General features: G+C 42.8%; 1 protein-coding gene and 1 pseudogene across 2 annotated transcripts; one reads left to right on the forward strand and one right to left on the reverse strand.

Moving 5' to 3' along the window:
- Nucleotides 1-77: 77 nt before the first annotated feature.
- LOC112255017 (mannose-specific lectin) lies at nucleotides 78-8,360 on the reverse strand. 2 transcript variants are annotated; one of them, XM_024428049.2, is made up of 3 exons: nucleotides 8,264-8,360; nucleotides 7,895-7,988; nucleotides 78-557 (listed from the first exon to the last, which is right to left on the reverse strand). In XM_024428049.2, the coding sequence occupies exons 2-3, from the start codon at nucleotides 7,982-7,984 to the stop codon at nucleotides 312-314; spliced, it is 336 nt and encodes a 111-aa protein (XP_024283817.1). In that variant the 5' UTR covers nucleotides 7,985-7,988; nucleotides 8,264-8,360; the 3' UTR covers nucleotides 78-311. The 2 variants fall into 2 exon arrangements, with proteins under 2 accessions (XP_024283817.1, XP_024283818.1); XM_024428050.2 differs by having other exon boundaries at nucleotides 8,241-8,312.
- Nucleotides 8,361-11,872: 3,512 nt separating this feature from the next.
- On the forward strand, nucleotides 11,873-14,185 carry LOC121840984 (annotated as a pseudogene).
- The last annotated feature ends 1,226 nt before the right edge of the window (nucleotides 14,186-15,411 follow it).

Below are 15,411 nucleotides of genomic sequence, written 5' to 3' on the forward strand. Positions count from 1 at the left end.
ATGAAAAGTTAGTGATGTTTGTCTTTTGAATATAGAGAGTATCTGACACAATGCACTTAATTACAACAAACTACTACTTTAAGTCAATACATTTTTATTTGACCAAATCAAAGGGTTAAAAAGCCTCAAGGCTTTTGAATACAGTTTAGTGGTAGATGTAGACAGGTATGGTAAAGTGAAGATGTTACTCTGCCTCATTACTAGTGTCCTCACGAGAGCACCAGACCACATTTCTGGGACTGTAGAGCATCAGGGCACCTTCGTCAGGGAGGGTGAGGTGACCTCTTTGTGCATTGTTGGGCCGGTCGATTTTACGATGTCCAGATCACCTCTCGGTCTCTGTAGAGCTCCAGGGTACCTTTGTCAGTGAGGGTGAGGTGTTCTTTTTGTGTATTGTTCCCTTGGGCGGTGTTACTTGACCAAATGGGATGGTCCTGTGTGGTGTAGATGACCAGGTTGCCATCCTGTTGGAGGATGAGCCTCTGAGCATCTTTGTTCACAGTGTTTGATGCCCAGACAACCTGACCCCATCCGTAGAGCACAAAGTTGCCATCGGTCTGCAAAGAGAAAATTAATTAGCATATAAAACATGTTAGACAAAGATGATCTCTGTTGTACTGCTGTGCATTCCTTTCATCCACTTCTAAATGATTACTTTAAAAAGTTATAGGGTGAAAAATATTTCCCAAATTATTTTTCAATATTCTCGGCAAGTGTTCGTCAGCTAAATCAAAATATTAGGGGTGTGCATTTATTCCATTCGATACGTATCTAGATGCTTGGTCTGCGATATGATACAGGAATTACGTTGTCATTTGAAACAATTCGATGCGGTTTGATTAGAGAATGGTTTGATGCGATGTAAATCGATGCACTAAGATTTGTTTCATTTCCCATTCTAAATTAAAATCTGCAATTCGTAACATATCAATCGAAATGTATGATGGACATCCACAAATTAATACACACATTAGGAAACGTAACATATCAGTGGTGACCCGTCATTCAGATCAGGTGGGGCAGAACCTGTTTAGCATGTTATTTTGGCATTAATACGTGTCACATATCAGTTTGCAAACAATGTAAAAAATAAAATTAAAAGTTCATAAATCCGCATACAAACATGGTCTCTTTTTTGCTTTCTTGAGTAAGGCAGCTTCAAACTGCAGGTGTTTCAGCATAGCTCATTGCTTTCTGTGGTGGTGGGACAGCTTTGGAAAATACAGAGTTTAGGGGTTGGTAATGTATTCTAGTTGTGCAGTGATTGGCTCAATGTTCTGTCACTCATTGGACACCACATAACCGCAAAATATACATCGAGACCTCAAATTCAAGTCCCATGGGTGCTGCCAAAGTTACATTAGAAGTGCCCATCCAAGAAGGCGCAAGGTCGTTGGCCACAGATAAATTGTTAAATCACGTTATATCTACCGTAGATTTGATTAGACTGATCATGTCAACATCATACTTTCAAAATTTTAGCTAGCAAGCTAGACAAGCAGTCATCTTCATGAATCACGGTGACAGTCTGCTGGCAAATCCTTTTCAATCCTTGTCATATGAAGAGAAATTATAGATAAAATGTATTGCTGCTTATCGACCATAAACATTACACAACAAGTTGGAAATTGCAAATTCAACGATGAGTGGTTTGGAAGGAATCAGTAGCTAACTGCAAGCGTTGCAAAGCAATCATTAGCCTGCTATTCAGTGGAGAGGGTGTGCGGTCCAAGTCTGGGTTTAAGGGTCTCTATTCCAAGCTTAAAAGGATAAACATTCAACACCATGGGCCAGAAAAGTTTGAATATATTGGCCATGCTGTCAATCCAGCATGCCTTCTGCCGCATTCAAAACAACTGGAAACTTGGAAATCTCAGACTTTAATGAGTTCAAGACAACAGGGATCTCTGAAAAAAACAAGCTCAGACTGGGAAAATACATTTTTGAACGGTCATTCAACTCGGAATTCAAAGTTGTGAACTCGGACCTCTTTCTAGAGCTCCGACCTGAAGATCACTGACGTCATGATTCAACCTTGTTTTTTCCCACGAGTTCCCAATTGTCTTGAAAGCACCATAAATCCAGGAAATGCCAGACTGATGAAAAATTTGCCCACAAGGACCGCCGCGCCACCTTCCTGTTCAAGTGCGCACGGCATAACAAGGGGAGTCCAAAAATGTCTTGTTTGCAGCTGCATAAATTATGTAATATGACAGGGAGATATGTATACTGTAGCTAAGAAAGTACTATGTGTATTTTGTGTAGTAAGCTGTTAGTAGCCCATGTGCCTCACCCTAATAATTTGGTCCCTTCCCCCCCCCTACTGTTCTGACTTGGTGGTGCCCATGTAGCCTATTTTAGAGTAATGTAATCCTTGAATATTGTAAGAGCTTTCATTGTCTGCTTATATGCCCCCTTTATCCTATGGTACTGACTTGGTGTACAGGGAGAATGCTGTAAGAACGGCCCCTGTTATGAATTCTGTCGCTGTACATTTCAAAAGTGCTGAACAAATAGCTATATTGACTGCGTCCGCTCATTAATGTTGTACTCGAAATTACAGATGGCCTCTTATCTGCTCGTTGTCCCCTTATGCCATAGTTTGTACAACTCAATTATCAGTAGAAACCACATTTGTTTAAGCAAGTCAGCCATATCAGCTATGTTTTTTTAAAGGGCAGTAAATGAGGATGAATTAACCATTTCGCTGCCAGACAAGGCTCCACTGATAGCCTGGTGTAGCAGTGATAATGATTTACGCAATTGTGCTGAAAAAAAAGCTCCGCTGCTGGGACAGTTTTATGTAGGCCCTAACAGTTTGTGGGCACCGTTTGTCACCATTATAGTGCAATTCGTGTATTGCTTAGTGTTGTATTGGCGTTGCTGTCATGCATCTAAAACATTTTTTGTTCACCCACCAAGATTTACATGCTAAAATCGCCACTGCATATCCATACTAAATGCAGTGTCTTGGATTTACTTACAGAATAATACGAAATGCTCGGAGACCACATTGAGTGGGGTGGTAGATGCCTAGTCTCTATTGCTCAGCTCAGGTGCCTATATAGACATACATCATTTACACGCACGCACACACACAGAACCCAGGTCCTGCGTGTCCCCAGGCATTCATTTGTTGACTTCGAAAAAGCCTTGGTTTCATGCATGTTATCAGAAGTCGCCTCCCTACATTTGTTTTACTCACTGCTTTAGCACACTCCACCAACCCTGATGTCCTTGCCGTGTCTGAATTCTGAGATTTCCACACCAAACTACAACATTTTCCATCAAGATAGAACTGCCAAAGGGGGAGGAGTTGCAATCTATTGCAGAGATAGCTTGCAAAGTTCTGTCATACTTTCCAGGTCGACGCCCGAACAGTTTGAGCTTCTAATTCTAAAAATGAATCCCTTCAGAATTAAGTCTCTCACTGTTGCCGCCTGTTATAGACCCCCCTCAGCTCCCAGCTGTGCCCTGGACACCATATGTGAATTGATTGCCCCTCATCTTCAGAGTTCGTTCTGTTAGGTGACCTAAACTGGGATATGCTTAACATCCCAGCAGTCCTACAATCTAAGCTAGATGCCCTCAATCTCACAAATTATCAAGGAACCCACTAGGTACAACCCTAAATCCAAAAACATGGGCACCCTCATAGACATTATCCTGACCAACTTGCCCTCCAAATACACCTCTGCTGTTTTCAATCAGGATCTCAGCTATCACTGCCTCATTGCCTGTATCTGCTATGGGTCCACAGTCAAATGACCGCCCCTCATCACTGTCAAACGCTCCCTAAAACACTTCTACGAGCAGGTCTTTCTAATCGACCTGGCCAAGGTATCCTGGAAGGATATTGACCTCATCCCGTCAGTTGAGGATGCCTGGTGATGAAATTACTTTTAAAGAACGACCATCTTAAATAAGCATGCCCCTTCCAAAAAAATGTAGAACTCCAGACCTGACTGCCCTCGACCAGCACAAAAACATCCTGTGGCGGACTGCACTAGCATCGAATAGTCCCCGCAATATGCAACTGTTCAGGGAAATCAGGAACCAATACACGCAGTCAGTCAGGAAAGCAAAGGCTAGCTTTTTCAAACAGAAAGTACAAAATGTTTTGGGACACTGTAAAGTCCATGGAAAACGAGAGCACCTCCTCCCAGCTGCCCACTGCTCTGAGGCTAGGTAACACGGTCACCACCGATAAATCCATAATCGAACATTTCAATAAGCATTTCTCTACAGCTGGCCATGCTTTCCTCCTGGCTACCAGCTCCGCAGCCCCGCAGCTACTTGCCCGAGCTTCCCCAGCTTCTCCTTCACCCAAATCCAGATAACAGATGTTCTGAAAGAGCTGCTAAACCTGGACCCGTACAAATCAGCTGGGCTAGACAATCTGGACCCTCTTTCTAAAATGATCTGCCGCCATTGTTACAACCCCTATTACCAGTCTGTTCAACTGCTCTTTCGTATCATCCGAGATCCCTAAATATTGGAAAGCTGCCGTGGTCCTCCCCCTCTTCAAAGGAGGCGACACCCTAGACCAAAACTGTTATAGACCTATATCCATCCTGCCCTGCCTGTTGTCCGGAACTCTGGCAGTCTCTATGGGGGTGCCACAGGGTTCAATTCTCGGGCCGACTCTTTTCTCTGTATATATCAACGATGTCGCTCTTGCTGCGGGTGATTCCCTGATCCACCTCTACGCAGACGACACCATTCTGTATACATCTGGCCCTTCTTTGGACACTTAACTAACCTCCAAACGAGCTTCAATGCCATACAACACTCCTTCCGTGGCCTCCAACTGCTCTTAAACGCTAGTAAAACAAAATGCATGCTTTTCAAACGTTCGCTGCCCGCACCCACCCGCACGACTAGCATCACTACTCTGGACGGTTCTGACTTAGGAAGTTGTAGTTGTCCACATTCTAGGTGTCTGGCTAGACTGTAAACTCTCCTTCCAGACTTATATCAAACATCTCCAATCTAAAATTAAATCTAGAATCAGCTTTATATTTCGCAACAAAGCCGCCTTCACTCACGCCGCCAAACTTACCCTCGTAAAACTGACTATCCAATACTCTACTCAGCAAACTGGATGCAGTCTATCACAGTGCCATCCGTTTTGTTACCAAGGCCCCATATACTACCCACCACTGCAACCTGTATGCTCTAGTCGGCTGGCCCTCGCTACATATTCGTCGCCAGACCCACTGGCTCCAGGTCATCTATAAGTCTATGCTAGGTAATGCTCCGCCTTATCTCAGCTCACTGGTCACGATAACACCCACCCGTAGCATGCGCTCCAGCAGGTATATCTCACTTGTCATCCCCAAAGCCAACACCTACTTTGGCCACTTTTCCTTCCAGTTCTCTGCTGCCAGTGACTGGAATGAATTGCAAAATAAATAAATAATTTAAAAAATATATAATCATTTAAAATTCGCTGGAGACTTATTTCCCTCACTAACTTTAAACATCAGCTAACCTATCGCTGCAGCTGTACATAGTCCATCTGTAAATAGCCCACCCAATCTACCTACCTCATCCCCATATTGTTTTTATTTACTTTTGTGCTCTATTGCACACCGGTATCACTACTTGCACATCATCATCTGCTCGTGTTAATCTGTTAAATTGTAATTACTTCGCTCCTATGGCCTATTTATTGCCTTAACTCCTCACGCCATTTGCATACACTGTATATAGGCTTTTTTTTCTATTGTGTTATTGACTCTATGCTTGTTTATTCCATGTGTAACTCTTTATCTTGGCCAGGTCGCAGTTGTAAAGGAGAGTTCTAAACTAGCCTACCTGGTTAAATAAAGGTGAAATAAAAAATAAAATAAAATCTAGCTCATGATCTACATCAGCAGCAGATATGAATTTAGAATGGGAAATTAATGTGTTCATGCAACAGTGCATAGAATCGCATCGAACTGAATCTCAATTCGTTCTCTAATCAAACCATATCGTTTCCTACGAAAACAGAATTTGTGTCTCATATCGGAGCCCATGTATCTAGTATACACTGATTGTTTAAAGAAAAACTACCAAAACTATTTCTGATCGTGAACCTGGACAATAAAAATGAAATATATTTTAAGTCCATTCAGCAGGTAATTCGATGATAAAGCTATCTATTCCTGGTGCTTTTTCTCAACGCGAATGTTTTAAAAGCATATTTTTCGTCTGCTGATAATTGCTTCAGGGTTGTTGAGTCTAAGGCTATAGGATTCGTCCACCTGTTTAATTCGGATTTATATCCATTTCCATAGGGCTTTTAAACTTGTCATTAATTGCGTTGTTTTTAATTAACATTAATTTGTATATTTTACAATTATAACTGGTTTAGCGTGTATTCGTTTTGTGAGATATTTACCAGGGTTATTTTCCATTAAGTAATATGCTTTATTTGAGTTTAACCTGTAGTTGTTGGCTCTCTTCAAAAGTAAAAGATCATATTCCTGCGTAAATTCAGAAAATGTTATTTTCTTCTTTTTCTTGTAAAGATTTATGGGCTTTCTAAGATTGTGATTTATTTATCTTGCATTTTAATTTCTAAATCAGATGTAACTTTTTGCAGAGTATGAGATTATCATTCCCCTAATGTTTTTAAAAATGGTATTTAACTAGACAAGTCAGAACACATTCTTATTTACAATGACGGCCTAGGAACAGTTGGTTAACTGCCTTGTTTGGGGGCAGAACGACAGATTCTTTCCTTGTCAGCTCAGGGATTCAATCTAGCAACCTTTCGGTTACTGGCCCAACGCTTTAACCACTGGGCTACTTGCCGCCCCAATGTACACCTTAAAGGCATACCAAATGCCTTTAAGGTGTCTACATCTCTGTCTACATTTGTAATGGTAAATATTTTAATTTACGTATTTAATACATTTCGGATCCAGAAGATGCTCGCTGATGATTCTCCTACTACAGTTGCTGTGTAGGAGAAAAAATGAAAAAGTGTATTTTTCTGTTGGTGTAATTAATCAGAATGATCATTATCATTTTTTTTATCCAGTAAATTGTTGAATGCATTTTTGGAGAGAAAGAAATGTAGTCAAATCTTCAATAGCTTTTCTTACTTGGAGAAAAAACAGATGCCTCGATCTTTAGTTTCTTGGCAATTTCTCACATGGAATAGCCTTCATTTCTCAGAATAATAATAGACTGACGAGTTTCAGAAGAAAGTTCTTTGTTGCTGGTCATTTTGAGCCTGTAATCGAACCTATTTCTGATCAATTTGATGTTGTTATTTTAATGTACTTATCTTTCAAAAACAATGACATTTCTAAGTGGCCCCAAACTTTTGAAAGGTAGTGTGTGTGTATATATAGATATAGATATAGATATATATATGAGAATAAAAATAATGTTTCAAGATTAAGGTTCAGCTGAAGGCACCAGAGTTAAATCCTCTCACTTTGCCAGTAACTTTTTCTGCTACCATTAATGTCAAGCCGTCTACACGTACAGTTTGATGCATACGTTTGATAAATCCAACATATGCAACATAATTTCCAATTGAACGCTGCGTTTGCCTTGCAGCATTGCGTTGCAGAGCCAGTTGCAGTGAGTTTTGTGTGGTGCATATGTTGGATTTATCGAATGCATCAAACTGTATGCTAGATGGCTTGACGTTAATGGTAGCAGAAGGTGAATGTTGAACTTTTGTTGTACACATATGCATTAAACATTTTTTAAATATATAAAGTTTGACTACATAATGTATTACACAGCATTGATTTAATGACACTGTCTGTCTGATCACAGCTTGAATCGTTACATCCCTACAAAAAAAATTCTAAGGTCAAAATAAGTTGCAGAGCAGATATCTAATGTTAATATAATTGAAATGTAAGTGTTTCACTAACTATTGTACCTGAAAGATAGCTTTAAATTGTCCATTGTTGGAGAGGAGGTAGTCCCCTTTCAGCAGAATCCTCTCGGTGCTCATGTAGTTCTTACTCATGATTCTGAAAGAGAGAATTTATATTGTTTATTTGCTGCAGTTTATTATAGTAAACACCCACACAAACAGGAAGGAGCAAAACACATTTAGACAAAAGGAAGAGAGAAAATGTGCCTAAACACATTTTATGTATGTAAAATGTAAAAAAACAACTAAATAATACACAAAAGTAATAGAAATGCATCTCATTAAGACCTAATTTAACTGGCTATTCCCTGTACATAAATAAAAAAACACACGTTAAAATAGGAGTTACCTCAAATTCTTAAATGAACTTACAAGTATTTAGGAGCAGTCGATTGAAGAGGTGAATTGCCGGTTGCAGTTGTGCGGTGATGAAGCAGCTCTGGCCTTATATCCCTGCTCAGGTAAAGGGGGTGGAGTAATAAGGATGAGGAAATGGGTGGTGTCCACTGTACATTAAATTTGAAGCCAAATGCGGGGGGCTGTTGGCCGAGGTTGGAGTAGCCAGGAGGAAGGCATGGCCAGCCGTTGAGAAATGCTTGTTGAAGTTTTCGATAATCATGGATTTATCGGTGGTGACCGTGTTACCTAGCCTCAGTGCATTGGGCAGCTGGGAGGAGGTGCTCTTGTTCTCCATGGACTTTACAGTGTCCCAGAACTTTTTTGGAGTTAGAGCTACAGGATGCAAATTTCTGCCTGAAGAATCTGGCCTTGGCTTTCCTGACTGACTGCGTGTATTGGTTCCTGATTTCCCTGAACAGTTGCATATTGCGGGGACTATTCGATGCCATTGCAGTCCGCCACAGGATGTTTTTGTGCTGGTCGAGGGCAGTCAGGTCTGGAGTGAACCAAGGGCTATATCTGTTCTTAGTTCTGCATTTTTTGAACGGAGCATGCTTATCTAAAATGGTGAGGAAGTTACTTTTAAAGAATGACCAGGCATCCTCATCTGACGGGATGAGGTCAATATCCTTCCAGGATACCCGGGCCAGGTCGATTAGAAAGGCCTGCTCGCAGAAGTGTTTTAGGGAGCGTTTGACAGTGATGAGGGGTGGTCGTTTGACTGCGGATCCGTAGCGGATACAGGCAATGAGGCAGTGATCGCTGAGATCCTGGTTGAAGACAGCGGAGGTGTATTTGGAGGGCCAGTTGGTCAGGATGACGTCTATGAGGGTGCCCTTGTTTACAGATTTAGCGTTGTACCTGGTGGGTTCCTTGATGATTTGTGTGAGATTGAGGGCATCTAGCTTAGATTGTAGGACTGCCGGGGTGTTAAGCATATCCCAGTTTAGGTCACCTAACAGACTCCTCTAACACCTCTAGTCAGGTGATGAAAACTAGTATGAGCTATACACTATGGTGCAATACATCAGATTATTGTTTATTAAATGTGTTAATGTGTTTGTACCTGTCGCTATTCAAATAAACCAGAAAATACCACATTCACCACTATAAAGCAGTTCATTTCTGCCACGGTTTGAGGAAAGAAAGATAGTTGGTGAAATCCCATGTCTAGAGAATCCTGTGGTAGCCTATCAGTTTTTCTGTGATGAAAATAAATCTGTTATTGAATGTTTTCCTGCAATGTTTCCTCATTCTCAAAGTGTCACTTTCTCCTCAACATGCCACAGCATTACTTTAGGACTCAGGAGTGAGGAAAGGACTTGGTAAGAAAGGGCCTTAAACCTACCATTTCTAGAACAGACGCTTAAAACTAGCGTGTGTTAATTGATAGAATGCTTCAGATTGTTTATTCAATGTGTCGATGTTTGAAGAATAGGCATGACTCCCACCCACAATGGTTCTCTGGAAAGTGTTTACTCAACACCCCTCTATGCAAGTCTCATTAGGATTCTGTGGCAAGTTAAAGGAGGATGTTCCTCAGTAATCGCCCACATTTCTTTATCATTCCATAACATCAGGTAGTAGTCATTTCCATAGAATAACAGAAGACGAGTAGGCGGCCAGTATGTTGCAATAAGCCTTGGGGAACAATTAACAGAAAAGTGTTTCTGAAGAATTTATGTGTTATTCCCCACCCATCTTAAAGTGTCAATCCGCAGTTGAAACAACCAAACGTCATCCCTGGCCCTGTTTTGGTAAAAAGCTGAGGGATAGGGCTGGATAAATGTAACCACTCTTAATTTTTTTTTGAGGAAAGAAAGATAGTTGGTGAAATCCCATGTCTAGAGAATCCTGTGGTAGCCTATCAGTTTTTCTGTGATGAAAATAAATCTGTTATTGAATGTTTTCCTGCAATGTTTCCTCATTCTCAAAGTGTCACTTTTTCATCAAAATGCTTAGTCAGGCTGGTCCGTCTTACTGACTGGTCTGGCTGGTCCGTCTCCTGGTTGTCTGCATGGGATGTTGTTTTACCCCAACCCGGCTTAGTTTCCCAGATGCCAGGAAGATGAGACAATGAGGCATTGTTCTAAACTCTTCAGGCTATCTCTATCTCGGGTCACACATACCACATCTTGTCTATGGAATGCCAGCTTTAGGTTTTAAATCATTGTCAGCTCAATCTATCTCTAGCAAAATCTAATTTCCTTGAACATATGCCCAGACAAACTGCAGGAAGCTAGAGTGGAAACCATCTCTTTATAGAAACGCATAATTTAACAGAACATAAATGTCCTACTTTTTGTTAAGTATATAACCGTTAACTATTAATATCAAACAAATCAGGTAAATATGTATTTTTTCTATCACAAGAGACATGGACTCAAGGCTCAAGAGAGACAAGGACACAAGGCTCAAGAGAGACCTCGATACAAGGCTCAAGAGAGACCTGGACACAAGGCTCAAGAGAGACAAGGACACAAGGCTCAAGAGAGACAAGGACACAAGGCTCAAGAGAGACCTGGACACAAGGCTCAAGAGAGACCTCGACACAAGGCTCAAGAGAGACCTCGATACAAGGCTCAAGAGAGACAAGGACACAAGGCTCAAGAGAGACCTCGATACAAGGCTCAAGAGAGACAAGGACACAAGGCTCAAGAGAGACCTGGACACAAGGCTCAAGAGAGACCTCGATACAAGGCTCAAGAGAGACAAGGACACAAGGCTCAAGAGAGACAAGGACACAAGGCTCAAGAGAGACCTGGACACAAGGCTCAAGAGAGACATGGACACAAGGCTCAAGAGAGACATGGACACAAGGCTCAAGAGAGACCTCGATACAAGGCTCAAGAGAGACCTCGATACAAGGCTCAAGAGAGACCTCGATACAAGGCTCAAGAGAGACCAGGACACAAGGCTCAAGAGAGACCAGGACACAAGGCCCAAGAGAGACCAGGACACAAGGCCCAAGAGAGACCAGGACACAAGGCCCAAGAGAGATCTGAACACAAGGCTCAAGAGACCTGGATACAAGGCTAAAGAGAGACCTGGACACAAGGCTCAAGAGAGACCTGGACACAAGTCATCTTAAATGTATCTACCCACAACACTTCCTGTTGTTGGTCCAATCCCAGATCCCCTTGCTGCAGCGAGCCTAGGTCCTGTCACTCCGCCCCCTGTCTCTGCTGGCCAATTCCTGGAGCGTCCCCGCATGGTTGCAGACCAACAGTGGTCTCTCTAGCAAGGGTTCTTTGAAGGGCCAGCCTGGGGGCAAGGAGCACAAGACCTGGGCTAAATACTATGTCAGGTATCATACAGTATACACACCTTAACCTGGACTAAATACTATGTCAGGATTCATACAGTATACACATCTTAACCTGGGCTAAACACTATGTCAGGTATCATACAGTATACACACCTTAACCTGGGCTAAATACTATGTTAGTTATCATACAGTATACACACCTTAACCTGGGCTAAATACTATGTCAGGTATCATACTGTATACACACCTTAACCTGGGCTAAATACTATGTCAGGTATCATACTGTATACACACCTTAACCTGGGCTAAATACTATGTCCACTCACACAGACAGCATCGTGAGGAAGGCGCAGCAGCGCCTCTTCAACCTCAGGAGGCTGAAGAAATTCGGCTTGTCACCAAAAGCACTCACAAACTTCTACAGATGCACAATCGAGAGCATCCTGGCGGGCTGTATCACCGCCTGGTATGGCAACTGCACCGCCCTCAACCGTAAGGCTCTCCAGAGGGTAGTGAGGTCTGCACAACGCATCACCGGGGGCAAACTACCTGCCCTCCAGGACACCTACACAACCCGATGCTACAGGAAGGCCATAAAGATCATCAAGGACATCAACCACCCGAGCCACTGCCTGTTCACCCCGCTGTCATCCAGAAGGCGAGGTCAGTACAGGTGCATCAAAGCTGGGACCGAGAGACTGAAAAACAGCTTCTATCTCAAGGCCATCAGACTGTTAAACAGCCACCACCAACATTGAGTGGCTACTGCCAACACACTGTCAATGACACTGACTCTACTCCAGCCACTTTAATCATGGGAATTGATGGGAAATTATGTAAATATATCACTAGCCACTTTAAACAATGCTACCTTATATAATGTTACTTACCCTACATTGTTCATCTCATATGCATACGTTGATACTGTACTCTATATCATCGACTGCATCCTTATGTAATACATGTATCACTAGCCACTTTAACTATGCCACTTGGTTTACATACTTATCTCATATGTATATACTGTACTCGATATCATCTACTGTATCTTGCCTATGCTGCTCTGTACCATCACTCATTTATATATCCTTATGTACATATTCTTTATCCCCTTACACTGTGTATAAGACAGTAGTTTTTTTTTGGAATTGTTAGTTAGATTACTTGCTCGTTATTACTGCATTGTCGGAACTAGAAGCACAAGCATTTCGCTACACTCGCATTAACATCTGCTAACCATGTGTATGTGACAAATAAAATTTGATTTGATTTTGATGTCAGGTATCATACTGTATACACACCTTAACCTGGGCTAAATACTATGTCAGGTAGCATACAGTATACACACCTTAACCTGGGCTAAATACTATGTCAGGTATCATACAGTATACACACCTTAACCTGGGCTAAATACTATGTCTGGTGTCATACTGTATACACACCTTAACCTGGGCTAAATACTATGTCAGGTATCATACTGGGCACATCGAGCCTTAGAGGAGTTGGACTTTTCCCCCTCTCTCTGAGTATTCATTCTACTTCCTCCCCCTCAGGTTCCTGGAGGAGTATGCCAAATACAACCTATCATTCTGGGCTGTGACCACAGGCAATGAGCCCTCTGCTGGACAGATGACCAACTACAGGCCACATCTCACTTTATATTACATGTGTATCTAAGACAGGTACATAATTTACAACAGGAAAAAGTGATATTTAGTTAGTAGTTGCATTCTGGTAATGAAGTTGGTTATAGAGGAAGTCCATGTTACAGGTTCTTTTATCTCAGTTGGTAATGTATGGAGCTTGTAACGCAGGGTAGTGGGTGAGATTCCCGGAACCACCAAAATACCTCAAATCTATGAAGGCTTTGGATAAAAATGTCTGCTAAATGGCATATATTATAACAGTAATCTATTTTCTCTGCTCTAGTTTCCAGGCTCTGGGCTTCACAGCAGAGGAGCAGAGGGATTGGGTGGGCCTGGACCTTGGCCCCGCCCTGCACACCTCCACACACACCTCTGCTACTGCCACACTGGGCTAGAGTGGTGAGAGAGAGGCACTCTGAAAGAAGAGGGGGGGCTTTGAGAGAGGGAGGAAAGGAATTAGAGATGATGGGGTAAGGTAGGGTCAAAGGACAGAGAGAGAGAGAGAGAGAGAGAGTCAAAAAAAGAAGGATGCATGGGAAAAGGGGAGAAGTCCATAAAGAAATAGTGAAATGTTGAAATTGTACATTTGGACAATATTGAAGTATGCTCCTCCTCCCCCCCAGGTCCTCAGTGATGTGCGTGCTGGCAGGTATATCCATGGTGTTGGAGTCCACTGGTACCTGGACACCCTGGTGCCGGCAGAGCTCTCCCTGGGCACTACCCACCACCTGTACCCAGAATACTACCTGTTTGGAACGGAGGCCTGCGCTGGCTGGAGCCCCTCAGACAGAGGAGTACGGTTGGACAGCTGGGAGAGAGCGGAGCAGTACGCACACAGCATCATACAGGTAAGACATATGACCTAGAATGAGGATCGTCAATACTCTTTCTTAGTCGTATGGCTAACGGGTGAGAATGACATCGTACAGGTGTACAAGTGAATGTGTTACTGTAGCAGTTAATTGAACAGGTCAGAATCAGACAAATAGAAGTTGAGTGTGACCTCAATGTTTTGTCAGGTTCCTGTGTATGATCTAGTTAGTAGCTTAGGTGCTGGTTGTGAAATGTTACAGGGGCCAACTGATGAATTGAAGGTGTGTCTGTGAGCTTTCATAGCATGGCCCACTTTAGGTACTGTACTGTCCTTCCTTATTTAGCATTGCCAACTTTAGGTACTTTACTGTCCCATGTTCTATAGCATGGCCCACTTCAGGTACTGTCCCATGTTCTATAGCATGGCCCACTTCAGGTACTGTCCCATGTTCTATAGCATGGCCCACTTCAGGTACTGTCCCATGTTCTATAGCATGGCCCACTTCAGGTACTGTCCCATGTTCTATAGCATGGCCCACTTCAGGTACTGTTCCACCTTCTATAGAATGGCCCACTTCAGGTACTGTCCCACCTTCTATAGCATGGCCCACTTCAGGTACTGTCCCACCTTCTATAGAATGGCCCAATTCAGGTACTGTCCCACCTTCTATAGTATGGCCCACTTCAGGTACTGTCCCACCTTCTATAGAATGGCCCACTTCAGGTACTGTCCCACCTTCTATAGCATGGCCCAATTCAGGTACTGTCCCACCTTCTATACCATGGCCCACTTAAGGTACTGTACTGTCCCACCTTCTATAGCATGGCACACTTCTATGGTACTGTACTGTCCCACCTTCTATAGCATGGCCCACTTCAGGTACTGTCCCACCTTCTATAGCATGGCCCACTTCAATTACTGTACCACCTTCTGTAGCATGGCCCACTTCAGGTACTGCACTGTCCCACCTTCTATAGCATGGCCCACTTCAGGTATTGTCCCACCTTCTATAGCATGGCCCACTTCAGGTACTGTCCCACCTTCAATAGCATGGCCCACTTCAGGTACTGTACCACCTTCAATAGCATGGCCCACTTCAGGTACTGTCCCACCTTCAATAGCATAGCTCACTTCAGGTACTGTACCACCTTCTATAGCATGGCCCATTTCAGGTACTGTACAACTTTGTATAGCATGGCCCACTTCAAGTACTGTACCACCTTCTATAGCATGGCCCACTTCAGGTACTGCACTGTCCCACCTTCTCCTTCTATAGCATGGCCCACTTCCGGTACTGTACCACCTTCTATAGCACGGCCCATTTCAGGTACTGTACAACTTTGTATAGCATGGCCCACTTCAAGTACTGTACCACCTTCTATAGCATGGCCCA

This window comes from Oncorhynchus tshawytscha, linkage group LG03 (assembly GCF_018296145.1).
Source record: "Oncorhynchus tshawytscha isolate Ot180627B linkage group LG03, Otsh_v2.0, whole genome shotgun sequence".
In the NCBI taxonomy this organism is placed as follows: Eukaryota; Metazoa; Chordata; class Actinopteri; order Salmoniformes; family Salmonidae; genus Oncorhynchus; species Oncorhynchus tshawytscha.

What these genes read in the sequence shown, in the direction of transcription:
- LOC112255017 (XM_024428049.2), bottom strand. Translation starts at nt 7,984, where the DNA reads ATGAGTAAGAACTACATGAGCACCGAGAGGATTCTGCTGAAAGGGGAC. An exon ending in AATTTAAAGCTATCTTTCAG is followed by an intron (nt 558 to 7,894) that starts GTACAATAGTTA and finishes TTCTCTTTGCAG; the next exon opens with ACCGATGGCAACTTTGTGCT.